The sequence below is a fragment of the Pelobates fuscus genome, chromosome 2, assembly GCF_036172605.1.
Source record: "Pelobates fuscus isolate aPelFus1 chromosome 2, aPelFus1.pri, whole genome shotgun sequence".
NCBI classification, from domain to species: Eukaryota; Metazoa; Chordata; class Amphibia; order Anura; family Pelobatidae; genus Pelobates; species Pelobates fuscus.
In genome coordinates this window covers 337,994,726-338,008,998 of record NC_086318.1, presented here as the reverse complement: position 1 = coordinate 338,008,998, position 14,273 = coordinate 337,994,726, and the positions used below count along the sequence as shown (strand labels likewise).

General features: G+C 38.6%; 2 protein-coding genes across 2 annotated transcripts in view; both read right to left on the bottom strand.

The window, feature by feature from the left end:
- The window catches only part of FHL5 (four and a half LIM domains 5), a 172,522-nt gene that overhangs the window by 90,512 nt on the left and 67,737 nt on the right, over nt 1–14,273 (bottom strand). The gene's annotated exons all lie outside the window — the stretch shown is intronic.
- UFL1 (UFM1 specific ligase 1) overlaps nt 1–14,273 on the bottom strand; it is a 54,256-nt gene that overhangs the window by 12,526 nt on the left and 27,457 nt on the right. Inside the window, exons 5-12 of the mRNA XM_063443582.1 lie at nt 12,809–12,923; nt 9,971–10,104; nt 9,257–9,315; nt 7,957–8,103; nt 3,149–3,324; nt 2,314–2,493; nt 2,079–2,199; nt 544–666 (exon numbers count right to left, since the gene is read on the bottom strand). Coding sequence (XP_063299652.1) covers nt 544–666; nt 2,079–2,199; nt 2,314–2,493; nt 3,149–3,324; nt 7,957–8,103; nt 9,257–9,315; nt 9,971–10,104; nt 12,809–12,923 — 1,055 coding nt within the window. The remainder of the gene's footprint in view (nt 1–543; nt 667–2,078; nt 2,200–2,313; nt 2,494–3,148; nt 3,325–7,956; nt 8,104–9,256; nt 9,316–9,970; nt 10,105–12,808; nt 12,924–14,273) is intronic.

The window sequence follows — 14,273 nt, the reverse complement described above, 5'->3', positions numbered from 1 at the left end:
TTACAACATTGAAATTCAAATAGAACTTGTGGTATCTTGCTATTTTCATGTGATTTTTCACTTTATTTTCCTTGTATATTAAAGATTTTCAAAGTGATGTCACAATCCAGCTCAGACTAGGCACATGCAGGGCACACTATGTAAATGAGGAGAACAGAAACATTGTTTTAGTTTCTCCTCTTTCGCGGACTATATTCAGTGGCAGATATAGGCAACAGTTAGGACAATGATGCACGAGAGGCCATAATAGAGAAAAAACAATATATATATTGAGAAATGATTATAACTGCTGAAGCATATTTCAAACATGCAAGCACTTGGATTTCTCAGACTACTAAGGTCTCTTCTCGGCTCCTCTTCAACGGGGCAGGTTTTAAAATAAGCCCAAAGATCACCAATCTGTAGAAAGATGGGGAGTCCTGAAATACGTATATTTCTAATTCAAATGGCAAATATATTGTATTACAGTAACTTTTTTTTTTTTTACTATAGGACCAAGACAAATTTTACATTTAACATTTTTTTAAAATCTATTCAAATTACTTGTGCTAACTGTCTGTGATTCATCATCACTGTCTTCGTCCTTTCTTGTCTTTTTCTTTGATTTTTTTATTTTTATTTCTCTTGCATTACTACCGCCGCCTCCTCGAGTGCTTCCACTGCCCTCTGGTGGGAAAAAAGTTGTATTAGCAAGCATTTAAAGAAAGATAGAGCTATGTTAGAATAACCAGAATTTAATATACACACACCTCTTCCTTGTCTTAGCACTACTTACTACTAAACAAATAATTACATTATACAAACATTAAGGGTTTGAACCAGTCATCAAAATGTGTTCACATTTTATAAAACAATATATACCGATCGGCCACAACATTAAATTCACCTGCCTAATATATCATGTAGGTCCCCTTTTGTGTTGCTTGTGTTACTAAAGCAGCTCTAATGCATTGAGGTATGGACTCCACAAGGGCTCTGAAGGTGTCCTGTGGCTTCTGGCACCAAGACATTAGCAGCAGATCCTTTTATTACTGCAAGTTGCTAGGTGGTGCTTCCATGGATTGGATTTGTTGTTCTGTCTGGGGAATTTGGAGGCCAAGGCAACAGCTTGATCTTTTTGTCATGTTCCTCAAGCCATTCCTGAGCAATGTTTGCAGTGTGTCGGGGTGCATTATCCTGCTGAAAGATGATAATGCACCCTGCAATAAAGGAGTGTACGTATTCTACAACAATCTCTAGGTAGGTGGTATGTTTCAAAGTAAAATCCACATGAATTGCAAGACCAAAGGTTTCCCAGCAGAACCTTGCAAAAAGCATAACACTGAATCCACGTATTTGCCCATAGTGCGTCCTGCTGCCATTTCTTCCCCATGTAGTTGACGCACATGCACCTGTTTATTTTACTTATACCTTGAATACATAAAATCCAGCTCACAAAAAAACTAAATATAATGGGATTGTAAACCGAATATTCATATTGGGTATAGTCAAAGAAAAACCAATAGATTATAAAAATATTTATTTTTTAGATTATTATTATTATTTGGCAGGCTGGTCTTTCCATGATGATTTCTGTTCCAATATAATGCTTCTCATGGAGAAGTACTGGCAAACTCTGGTGTATGAATGACAATAGCAGCAATACACCAATCAGAAACATTTCATAATTATCAAAGGTCTTAAGAAGGAAGTGCATCCAGTACAAAGGAAGGCAGCATTCGATACTACAAATGTTGTGGACTACATATCCCAGATGCATTATCAGCACTATGGCTGTAAGACATTATAGATGTGGCCCACAACATCTGGAGTGCTGAAGGTTGACTAGCCCTGCTCTAGTGGTTGTCTCTGATGTTCTCTGACAAATTTAAATGAAATGGCTGATTAATAATGGTTTGATGGCAGCAAGAGAGACACAATCTAGATATTAACTGCACACTGAAAAGGACGGGAAAAAGAGCACTGCAGGTATTTGAGAAACAAGCATCTTGTTTAAGAATGCCAATTTTAGTTTTAACATGTACTGGTATTGTGGCGACCCTTTAAAACATTAGAAAAATAAGCAAAATTATATTAACCTGATGCCCTTTTCCGTCTTTCTTCCCTTTTATCTTTTTTGTTTACAGTTGCATTTTCGAACACCGCTGCTTGCTTAAGGTCTTCTTCAGTAACCAGGAAAACAGGGCTGTTTTTCATTTCCTAGAAAAGTAAAGTTATTTTGTAGACCAAGAATTCTGTCAGTAAGGAGTGTTGAATTGCAACAACTTTAGCATTCAAATCAAATGTAATCAGTAAAATACATGAGCCATGTACCTTTTCAGCCTTATGGTGCATGAGACCATTAAAGACATTTGAGCATTCAGTGATAAATTTTTCACTAACGACAATCGTATCTCCAAAGACTCGAGCAGACGATGACTTGTTCAATGTTCTCATCACTTGTTGGAGTAACATTCCTGCATCTTCATCTGACAAACAACTTGGCAGAAGGGGCTAAAATGTAAAACACAGCAAAGTTGGAAAATAAATCTTAGATCAGCAAAACCTTCCCGAAATCCAGGCTTAAATGACAAGAATGAAACTATGCTTTTAAAATAAAATGTTCTACAAATCCTGCATGTCACATATCACCTGAAGGGGATACTTAAATTTCTGAGTGAAAATAATCACAAATGTTTTTATACTGGATTAGGGGGTCCCAAAGAAACCTTAGACCCTATAAGTTGAGCAGGGGAAAATTAACCCCCCAATACTATATATACTAGTGCCTGGGAATTCTAAAGTCCCCATGGTTTCAAATCTGTGAGGTCATCTCACCACCAGGATTAAAGTATTAAAAAAAAAAAAAAAAAAACACACCTCATACCCATTTGACAAAGGATCACGGGAACCTAAAAACACCTCCCCAGGCCCCAAAATGAAATAAAGTGCTTTTCCTACCTAGCACCATGGGAAATGAAATGGTTCTATTGGTGCAATTAGAAAATACCGCATTTGATAGGACATTGGACAATCCTTGAAATAAGCAACTGTTTAATTTATTTACAAAAACATGATCTAAACAAAGAACGTTATATAATAATATACAGAAAATATACAGAATGTTGCACAGAAAAACCTAGAATTTGTGGCTTACAATAAGACATACCAATATATCCAGCCATGATCCCGAGCTTATTGCCTCCTCCACAGAGGCCTCCACGTGGTCCACAATGCCCTGGCCAACACACACAGACTTTAAATATAGTAAGTGGGCAGACTTGTACCTCTTCCTGACATAACTCACAGGGTCTGGGATACCCAATCTAGACAGTGAATCAAATTCTGCAGAGACAGAGGAAATGGCTTTTTTACAATTATCATCAAGAGAACACAAGGCTCTATTTTTTTTTTGTTTAAAGTTGGAAACACTGTTTTATTACCACAGTATACTGTGTAGCATCTAGTACAACAGAGTTGGATGTAAAAAGTAAGATGGCGGGTTGATAAAAAACGGTTTGATGGCACATAGAAAGAGAGAGAGACACACTAGAGATGGATTGTACACTGGAAAGGATGTGGGGGGAGAAGAAAATAATCAAAGAACACTGCTGGTAATTGTGAGACAAGTATCTAGTTTGAGAATGCCACTTTAAAATGAACGGTGTCATCTAGAGATGCCAGAAAGACAGGCGATGTGAAAATCAGAAGATAGAAAACAAATACATATTAGATCTTGAATTCTTGTCTAACTACATCAAATGCGACATTCAGTAAAGAAGTGTAAGATAATTAAATAAGCCTAAGTCAAATCAAAATAGCATTAAACGCCATAAGTAGGGATCTATTTAAATGGTGTTTGGTTAGCCAAAGTGAAAGCATAGCAGGCTTAGATAATTTTCCAGTTTAGCGATTTTTACCTTAAATTTGAAATTCACTTTGAATTTTCAACTTAGTGAATAAGAATGAGAAAGCAAAGCAGTATTTCTCAAAAAGTACACACAACAAAAAAGAATATGCACATATTTCAGATCAATCATCGGATTTAGGGGTATGACAGAGACATAGACCACCAGAAATTTCCAAGAGAGTAGGCTGTCTTTTGCGGACACTTTCTATAACTGATTGACTTGAGAGCTCATAGATTAATATTAAAGACTTAATTAATAAGCCACTGATCACACAGCTTGCTTGTGAACTACATTTCCTAAATAAACAGAAACTATTTACTCTTCATCTGCATTCTAATTTGACTTTAGAGTAAAAGCAAACTATTGTTATGGCTTTGTAGCTGTGTGTAGTCTAGAATACAACACTCAGGAATGAGCAGACTGACCAAACTATAACTGTAAAAAAAATATGTACGTAGACAATTATACAGACAATTGATAAATATCCTGTCTTTAAAGTGCTTGGAAAGCGTGTATAAGCTAAAAATTATATTGTAGGGGGGCGGGGCCTGACCGCAGAGCCGAGCGGACGCTAATCTCCACGGCTCCCAAGACAAGCGCCAGAAAAAACACCACAAAGCCACTGAAACTGCTTTTAAAAGCCAAACAGAAGCCACCAAGAGATGGGGGATACCGGGGCGGACTCACCGATACCCAACAAGCGACTATCTACCCGGTACGCACCCGACACTCTGGCGAGGCCTACCAGAATGGCAGGCGCAGGAGAGACGGACGCTCTCCCGCCGCCAAGAATGCCTGGAAACAGGACCCAGAGCCCACTTTCCCCCCCCCCCCTTTGGACCGGCGGGGGTTATCCCGGTCTTCCCCCACACGTACAATCGTACAAGAAACATGACCGCGAAACACAGAGGCCACATGTGGAGAATACAAGATGGCGACCAGCCCACAACCCTCAGCTCTGCGCATAGCCGAGAGGGAAACTAAGCGCCGATACGACCGCATCTTCGGTGCCCTCTGGGAGAAGCTGGAGGCTTTAATGCGATCTCCCTAAAAGGAATCCCCACCCGGAGACACGCTGCAGGGCCCAATGCATAGAAGCACAGAGAGGGACAGGGCAAACCCCCCACACTCCACTCGCAAGATGGGTAAACGCTTGCACAGGTTGGCCCCACTAACACCAATATGGAGCAATGCGGTGCCCACACACGGCCCGCACAAAGCTACTAAAATCCAAGCGACACTTAAGGTACAGCTCCAAACGCGGCCTCAACGATACACAGCGACCCGGCTCAAACTCATGAGGGGCACAGTCCACCCAGACATGCAGAGAGGACAGCGGAAAGGAAAGCTTACAAAAGGTGTATGCCAGCAAACAACCGCACCAGACAGGCAGAGACCGGCGACCACACCAACAATCCGGCATCACAACCAGGACTCTACGCCACTTACCAGGCGCACTGGCCCTCTACACGAGCGCCCTCCTTCCCTGCACACCCGGAATACAGAGCACGAGGCACAACTCACCACACCAAGAGGCATCAGCGATTCCACAAGGCATCGGCTGAAGACCCCGACACTGGGTCAGCTGTGTGGACATTGGGACTGTAACCCCTTTGCACGGCAAAGCACAACACAGAGCTTAGCAGTCCCACCACACACACCTCCGTGAATCCCCGGTTGTAACGAGACTCACCCCACACACCTACACCCACTAGACCTCAACATCCAGACAAACTATCCAGGGACCTAGTGGGGGAAACAAACTTGAACACAATGCACACTCATGCACGAATACACATACTCACATACTCAATTGCAGTGCCAGCGGGGCCAAAATGACTACCACTCCTACCACTGTTTTAGCGCAGCTGTCTCATAGACTAACGCCAATGTCACTTTGTCTCCCTTAGCAAAATGCACGATTACTACTATATCAGTGGTTAGCTAGTATAGCATGTTTAATCTTACACTCACTGCTGAAGAACCACAAGCGTAGTGAATTATACTTGTCTCTACTAACTATATCTCAAAAGGTGCCAGTACCTCAATGCCATATCTGTGACTTAACGTGTTGTCAATGTACTTACATATGCTGTTGTGGCATCGTAAGAAGTTTTTGTTACCCCATGCACAATAAAGATAAAGAATTTAAAAATGATATTGTAACATGAGCAAATTTTTAACGTTGGTAAATGGAGAAGTCCCTTCTTTTCTCCCAACGGATGTATTACTTAAATTTTAATTCCGTTTCTGTGAACCAAATCATAATGATGAACACAAAGAACGCATGAGTTTCACTTATTAACCAAATTGTATACAATCACAAAAGAAGACATATATACAAAGTGCATTTTAGTTTAACCCCCTTAAGGACCGAGGACGTACTAGGTAGGTCCGACAAAAAATGGTCCTTAAGGCCTGCAGACGTACCTAGTACGTCAGCTTCAAATATGAGCGCTGTAAGCGATCGTGATCGCTTCCAGCTGCTCGAAGGGTATTGCCGCGATGCCTCGATATTGAGGCATGCTGCAATACCTCTCCTGACTGCCTGGCCACCGAGTGATCGCTCCCCAGGAGGGGTCGAGGCACTCAGTGAAGACTTAAATAAAATCAATTAAAAATAAATAAAAATAAAATAAATGAATTAATCCTGGTATAAAAAGGTTTCAATTTACTTAATGCAGATTGCAACCCTAAACACTTTTTTGTTAAAAAAAAGAAAACTCCAGAATGAAATTGACTTTTTTTTACAGTTTCAGCTCCAGATCATTTTGTGGATTTTGTACCAAGATGAACCTGCTTCCCGGAAAGGACACCGTCTTTTACTGTCCTGATTGCCCTGGACAGCCTGGACTCTGCATTGGGGACTGCTTCAAGCGATACCACACACTGGACCATTTTTAATTATTTTTTTTAATATTTGGCGTTCATTTTTTTTGGGTTACATATACAGTTCTGGAGTTAAATGTGAAAATTCCAAGTTGGAAAACTGGAATGCGCACCCTCCAAATAAGGTATTTTAGCCCCCAGAGAACCCGACACACCTATACATTAGTGGTATCACTGTACTCAGGAGATGTTGCTGAACACATATTGGGGTGTTCTTTGGCAGTAACCGTTAAAGTTCTCAGTACATGTATTCACCAATTTTAATTTTTTGGCATAAATTGGTGGTAAAATGTTTGCATGAAAAGAGTCAAAATACCCCAAGTTTAATACCTTAGGTTGTCTTCTTTTAAAAAACATATACATGTGAAGGGTTATTTATGGATTCCTGACAGATATCAGTGTTACAATGTAATCTGCGATAATTTTGAAAAGAAGTGTTTGGAAATAGCAAATTGCTACTTATACTTATTGCCCTATAACGTGAAAAAAAAAAAAAAAAAAAGCTAAGAACATGCTAACATTGGGCATTTCTAAACTCAGGACATAATGTAGAAACTATTGAGCATGGGTGTTTTTTTGGCGGTTGTAGATGCGCAACAAATTTTGGGGGTCAAAGTTAGAAAAGGTGTGTTTATTAAAAAATGTTCATCATATTTTATAATTTTTTTTATAGTAAATTATATGATATGATGAAAATAATGGTATCTTTAGAAAGACTATTTAATGGCGAGAAAAACGGTATATGTGTGGGTACAGTAAATGAGTAAGAGGAAAATTACGGCTAAACACAAACACCTTAAATATCATCCAAAACATATGCAGAATATTTTTATTTCTAAACAAAAATCCAGACCCCTCAAAAAAAAAAGCCATTATAAAATGTGTGTTACTCTTGACTTAGAGTTGCAAACAGTTAACTTTTTGATTCCCTGCTAATACAACTTCCACTTCTTTGAATAAAAAAAATACAAAAATAGATACTCAAAAATATCCCAAAAATGGTAAATTAGATACAAAATGAAGAAAGAGCAAAATTCAATGTCTTGAAGCAATACATTTTAAAAAAAATGCTGCCTTTTCATGCCAGAAACTGCATTCTCTAAATCACCTTAATGTGGCTGAAAACAAGATTCACAAAGACCTCCTTGTTTCCTAAATGCAGAGAAAAATGTGTTACCTAGGTAACCGTTTTGCTTGAAGAAAGCGTCTATCCAATTGCTCTGTGTTCTGGCATAGATGTCAGGAATAAACACAGCCTTATCCTGCCTCCCGCCGACCACAGTGCCCTTTAAACGTCCACAGTTAACAAGCTCCTCCAACAGGGCTGCAAGAAAGGATGAAAGCAGTAAGCATTTTAAAAGATGTCTAAATGTAACCTTTTCATTTCTGAAGCAGGTTGCATTAAAGAGCCCAGCAATACATTGTGGAACGTTCGTGAAAGCTCGTGAATTAAAGGCACGCAACAAGCACCAGAACAACCCAAGCTCACTGCACAGGTTATAGCACTAGAAAGTCAACCGACTTGTGGTTCTTGTACAATTGCCACTAATTAAAAAGATCTCTGCAGCTATAAGTATGTCCCTTTTCTTTCTGATTGACGATTGTCTAAATATTTGTGTTTTATGGGTGTATATTGGGGCTCGGGGAACATTGTGTGCAATCCAATTCACAAAACTGCATATGGGGCTGTGAATAGGATGGTAGCAGGGGCTCAAACACTGACAGGTTAGTATTGTGAATGTAAAGAAAAATAATAAATAAATAAAAACGCTTATAAAATTTCTTTGAGGGCTGTGTATTAATTCTGTATCATTGGAATGGATGCTGCAAGCACCTTAATATCACATAAACCCTTGATAACAGGGAGCTTATGGGAGAGGCTAAAACATCATAAACCAGTATGTGAGGCTGACGGTGAAGCACTCTTTAGATCAGCGGGGAGCTTTCTGCCAATGCTTAATTTCATTGGATTTTCTTCAGCAGCATGAAACTTAGCAGTCATTATCTTTTGTGATAATTTTATACAACGATCTTCGCCCATCATTGTCACTCTATATCGCAAGGCTTGGGACTGTTAAGCAGAAGTGAATTATGTGAGCAGCTACAGGTGGGCTGGACTCTGGGTGCTGTGAGAGTCCCTACTTATGTCAAATTGATCTGAATCAATCCGACAGATAACTGGGAGACAGTACTCAAAGATTAACAGTACCATAACAACAACAATGATATGCTGAGGTTATGGTGCTTGGCGATCCCCTTTGCATATCATGATAGAATTTATAGCTGGCCACCTTCACCATAACACATCAAACAACAGGATCTTCAAAAAGTAATTACAGTTAAATTTACTATGGCTTACTTAGATGAAAATAATATTGCACTGTTGGGAATAACGTTTTGAATGGATTTACGCAGAGAAAACTAAGAGTTACAGAGGTGCTTTAAAAACATGCTGTGTTAACATTGTTAAGTCTTACAATAAAGCAGATGTTCCTGAAAGCCGTACTGGGAAATCAAATTGATGACTGGTGTTGGTCTACAATAACAAGGGAAGACAACATTCCTTCATTACTGGTATGCAAATATTCAGTTAATAATGCTTTTTAAGAAATCTGAACACCTTATATTAAACATTTGAAACATTACTAAACAAGAAGATAAAACTAAAGGTTTAACATGAGTAAGTAGAATGCACATTTCATATGGTAATCTTAATTAAAAAAATACAATTAAGATAAATTAAATACGGATAAGTTAATACATATTTTAAAATCAAGCAGGTGTCGCCCCCCCCCCCCCCCCCCAATATTTCCTATTTTTGCAAAGATTTTATGAAATAATTTTACAAATTTGAACTGCATATGTTGAAAACACAACAGAAAAATCTACAACAGTATTCAACTTGTTGTGTCTTCAAATTAGGTTTGTGAGCATGTAGATTTGAGACTTTATTAAACATTACAAATGTCATTAATCGCAAATAATCGGCATTTGTCTACATAGCTATTTATTGCAAAATGAATGCGAAAAAAAAAACAACAACTCGGCTGAGCTGAGATCAGTTCTGGCTTAAATAGTGCAACAATCCATGGTTTTGAATAAAAATTCTAACAGTGAAAACAAAGCATCATGTATCTGATTAACGTGTACCATTTTTAAGAAGTATATATATAAAAATCAATACATCTTACTTTGTAATTGCAGTGAAAAGACCACGGATACGTGCGCGGTGACGAGCCACGAAGGTCTCTGTATAAATCACACTCCTATTGTTGCTTTGATCAATCTTCCCTTGAATAATCTTTCCAAGACGTGCGGTCAAGGACTGTGGGTGAATATTCATTACATGAAGCATAAGTAGTATAGGTTTTGAAATACAGTTTATGGCATTTTAACTTATGGTAACAAAAAAATAACAAAGAAAAAAAATAAAAGGAGACCACAAAACAAGTTATGATTAACCTTCATTATCTTCCTTTTCATTGTAAAGTAATGTAAAAAAAATAAAAAGTTTCTCCATTTGCTTTCCCTGAAACTGACAAGTTAAAGTGTAGAATAAGAATTTCAATGACGGCATAAACAGCGAATACTGCACAATGTATATCCCTTTTGCAAATATCTTCAATTTAAAGCAGTCAGTACTTTAAACTCTCGGGGATGTTTGATTTTAAATCTAATGTGCTGAGATAGAATACTAAAGTGATAAAAACTGGAAGCACAGTTTTAATACATATAGGATCATTTGTAAACAACATAACTATATTGATTTTATGTATTATACATAATGTATGATGTTCTACGCAATATAAATACTGTATGTTCCAGATGACCTTCCAGTATCCACGTGTGGTATTTTGGGAAATGCTAGAGTAGTGCAGCTTAGATGTAGCAAGATAACGAGCCTTGTCTGTAACTACACTCTGAAATAAATTTAGGCTGGGAAGCTGCTCTTGGACAGTGAGTTCTGATATGCAGCTGTAACTCCTTGTGATTGCTGGGAGCCGTGTTTGCCCGTCTGTGTCTTTCTGAACTGCATCCATATATAAGTCTCAAAGCATTTACAGAAATGCGGCAAATGAGTAGTCATTGCTAGGTGTGGTCTACCCAATACTGCAGTACAAAGAGTTCATTGTGTATTTATTAGTTTACGTAACATGCATTCTAAGCTGAGAAGTTCTGCCAATTGTTCAGGAAAGCTTCAAAAAACAAAGTTCTGAATGATAAATAGAAACCTACAAGGTGATGAACCGTCCATGACAGGTTCGCTTTAAAAGGACACTCTAGGCACCCAGATCACTCCATCTCTTTGAAGTGGTCTTGGTGCAGTGTCCCTGTACCTTTTAACCCTGCAATGTAAAACACTGCAGTTTTAGAAATGATAAGTAAAATCACCGCTGAGGACCCGTCATCTAAACTGTGACTATGACACTATAGATTTAGGAATACACATGTGTGTTCCTTTGATTATCACATTACATATTTAAGGTTTCCTCCCTAACGTAGGTTAATGAGCACACCTAGCTGAGAGTGGTACCATTTGTAATGCATAATGATGTTTAACTTAGCACTGCATGAGTTTGATCAGGTACTAGCTGTTTAGGTTTCTTTGCAATGATTATAATGTGACAGTTACTAGATAACTATACATCTATCTATCACTCCAAACGGTGTGGTGTTATTCAATAAAGTGCATATTGTTGGGAATTCAAATTTGAAATTCCCTTTGAATTCCTAACAATTCTCACTTTCGTGAATATCCCTGTAGGTATCTGCACAGCGTGTAGGGGAAGGAGCGAACAGATTTAAAAACACTTTTTGCACATGTTGAGTTCCACTCAGAACTGGAATTTTAGATGCCTGTAGATCAGTTATCAACTTAAAGGGACACTCCAGGCACCCAGACCACTTCTGCCCATTGGAGTGGTATAGGTGCCAACTCCCACTACCCTTAACCCTGCAGCTGTAAATATTGCAGTTTTCATAAAACTGCAATATCTCCCCCGCCGGCGGCCGCACTTGCGCGATCGGTCTCCCCAGCCGATGACGTCAGCGGGGGAGGAGCGTGGGCGGACCCGAAACCACCGCCGAGGGACATCGGCGGGGGTCTCAGGTAAGTCACTGAAGGGGTTTTCACCCCTTCAGCAACATGGGATGGAGGGTGGGAGGGAGAGGGGACCTGCAGTGCCAGGAAAACGGATTGTTTTCCTGGCACTGGAGTGTCCCTTTAAGAACAAAGCGGTTAGTTCAGCTGCAACACTGCGAAATCTTTACCATCACCTTTCCGGTGACAAGTCTATTACTAGAGAAATACAGTACAGCAAGTTAGGAAAGAGTGACAAAAAGAGTGGGTTTTATGCAACGGTCATGCGGGTACAATAACCGGTAAGCAGGATGTATTTCAGAATAGGGAAGGTGGGGCAGAGAAGGCAGATTAATGAAAACCAGATAAAACACGTATATTTTTGTTGCTGTTAAAGGGTTAGTCCAAACACCTTGATCACTTCACTTCTACCTCCAGCAGTGTAATAGGGGCGTCATTAGCTAGCCCAGTTTCAGGGTAGGTGTCAGTTCTGTATCAATTAAATGTCTGTCGTTAACACGCACAGCATGCTGGCGACAGAACCAATTGCGGCACTGCCCCCCGCATGCCACCCACATCCTCCCCCTTTGCCCTTCCTCCTTGACATTGCTCCTTCTCCAGGGGAGGACATCAGTAGAGAAGGTTTGGGCTGCTGGAACAGAGGAGAGTTTTAGCTATTTTACTTTATTTTGCATGTTTTGGGGTTACTCCGACCAAAAACAGCATTGTATTAAAGTTCTACTTTTTTAGTTGGAGTAACCCTCTAAACTTATGTTGTGTAATAAATAAATCCAATCAAAAACAGCAGCTGATAGAAATGTATGTAGTGTGACGCATCTGTAAATTGTATGACAGCTAATATTTACTATAATACAGGGAATAAAACCATAAGAAAAAGAAAAACAAGAATATTTTTTTAATTGAAATACAGTCTTAGAAGAATGATCACCTCTGTCAGGAAGTCCCCTGGTAGGTCGTATGCTTTGCACAGTTCTGATATGGTCACTTGGCCAGCTTCCTGTAGTTTGTCATTGACTTCTTCTGCTATTTGATCCAGGTAGTTGCTAATAAATAAAAAAAAAAAAAAACAAGCATGACATATTTGTCATATAAATAATGCAGCTAAAGCAGACTTCAGCATGCACAAAAATGTCCTGAGGCGAAAAGGTAAGGGTAAGCAAGGCTGTCAAAAGTTGCAAGGAGACGCACAGCAGCGGAAGAGTACTTCCACAGCTATGGTGAAGTCAGTACGAACTTTATTTTGTAGCTTTCTAGGTTTTAATGTATTTTGTAGGTTTCTGCTTCATTGTGTTAAATTGTTTAGAATCCACGTAGCAAAATGGGAGACTCAAAGTCATTTCCTAGTGAGGGCAGAAATAAAGACTGACAATGTGATGTGTGAAAATGTGCATCAAAAGCAGGAACTTTTTTTTATTTTAAGTTGTGTTTATAGCATTCATTTATTCTATAAATATATGAGCTAACAAAGATTCTGATTACCATTTTTTTTGGTTTAGCATTAGGAGAAACAAAAAAAGGAAAAAAAATCCCCACTAAAATTAAATATTCGTTTATTCGTTTACAAAAAGGAAGCAACCACATATGAAAACAGTAAGTAAGAAGACACAAAAAAAAACATATGGGGCTCACATCTCTGTTAATTCAAACGACATAAGGTGCGTTATTGGGGCACATATTATCCCTGAGAAGAGTCATCCCATGCTCAGCTGTAAGTTGTAACAAAACCTTATTATCGTAAAATAGAATATACAGATTGATGGCATTACAAGAAAATGATCACACTATAAATAGGATACCAACAGGTTTTATCCCATAGGCTAAATCAACCACAACAAAACAAGATACGTGCAGCCTGAGTAATATTTTATGGAGTTAAAGTTAACATATTGTTATAACAAACAATGTATTCGTCCAGGATTTCCTGAGGTTTTGACAAATCTTATCTAACTTGTTTATCATTCGTACCAATACAGGGGACCACAAAACTACAGTTCGTTTAGCTAAAAAAAAAATGAAAATGCAAATGCAACAACAATGTAGTTCAGAGACAAGATATCTGGCTACATTTTTAAAAATTCTAAATCATAGTCTTACAAACTGGGGGAGATCTAATCAACACAAAGATAAAACACAAGAAAGAAAAAAAAAAACAAAAAAAAACAGTTTTGAGCATTTGTTCGCCTAAATCTCATAAGAATGTCAGCAGCTTTTGGGTGGATACAGATGGTTATGGGTTGTTGAAGATATTATAGAACAACGAGAGGGTAATCCACTGATTATCCTTATACATGTATCTCACTCTGTATATGCAACTTACTTGAGTTTAATGTTGTCTGATTACACTGCAGAACCAGTAGGTGGATATATATTTCTTTACTTGTCTTCATGGTCAG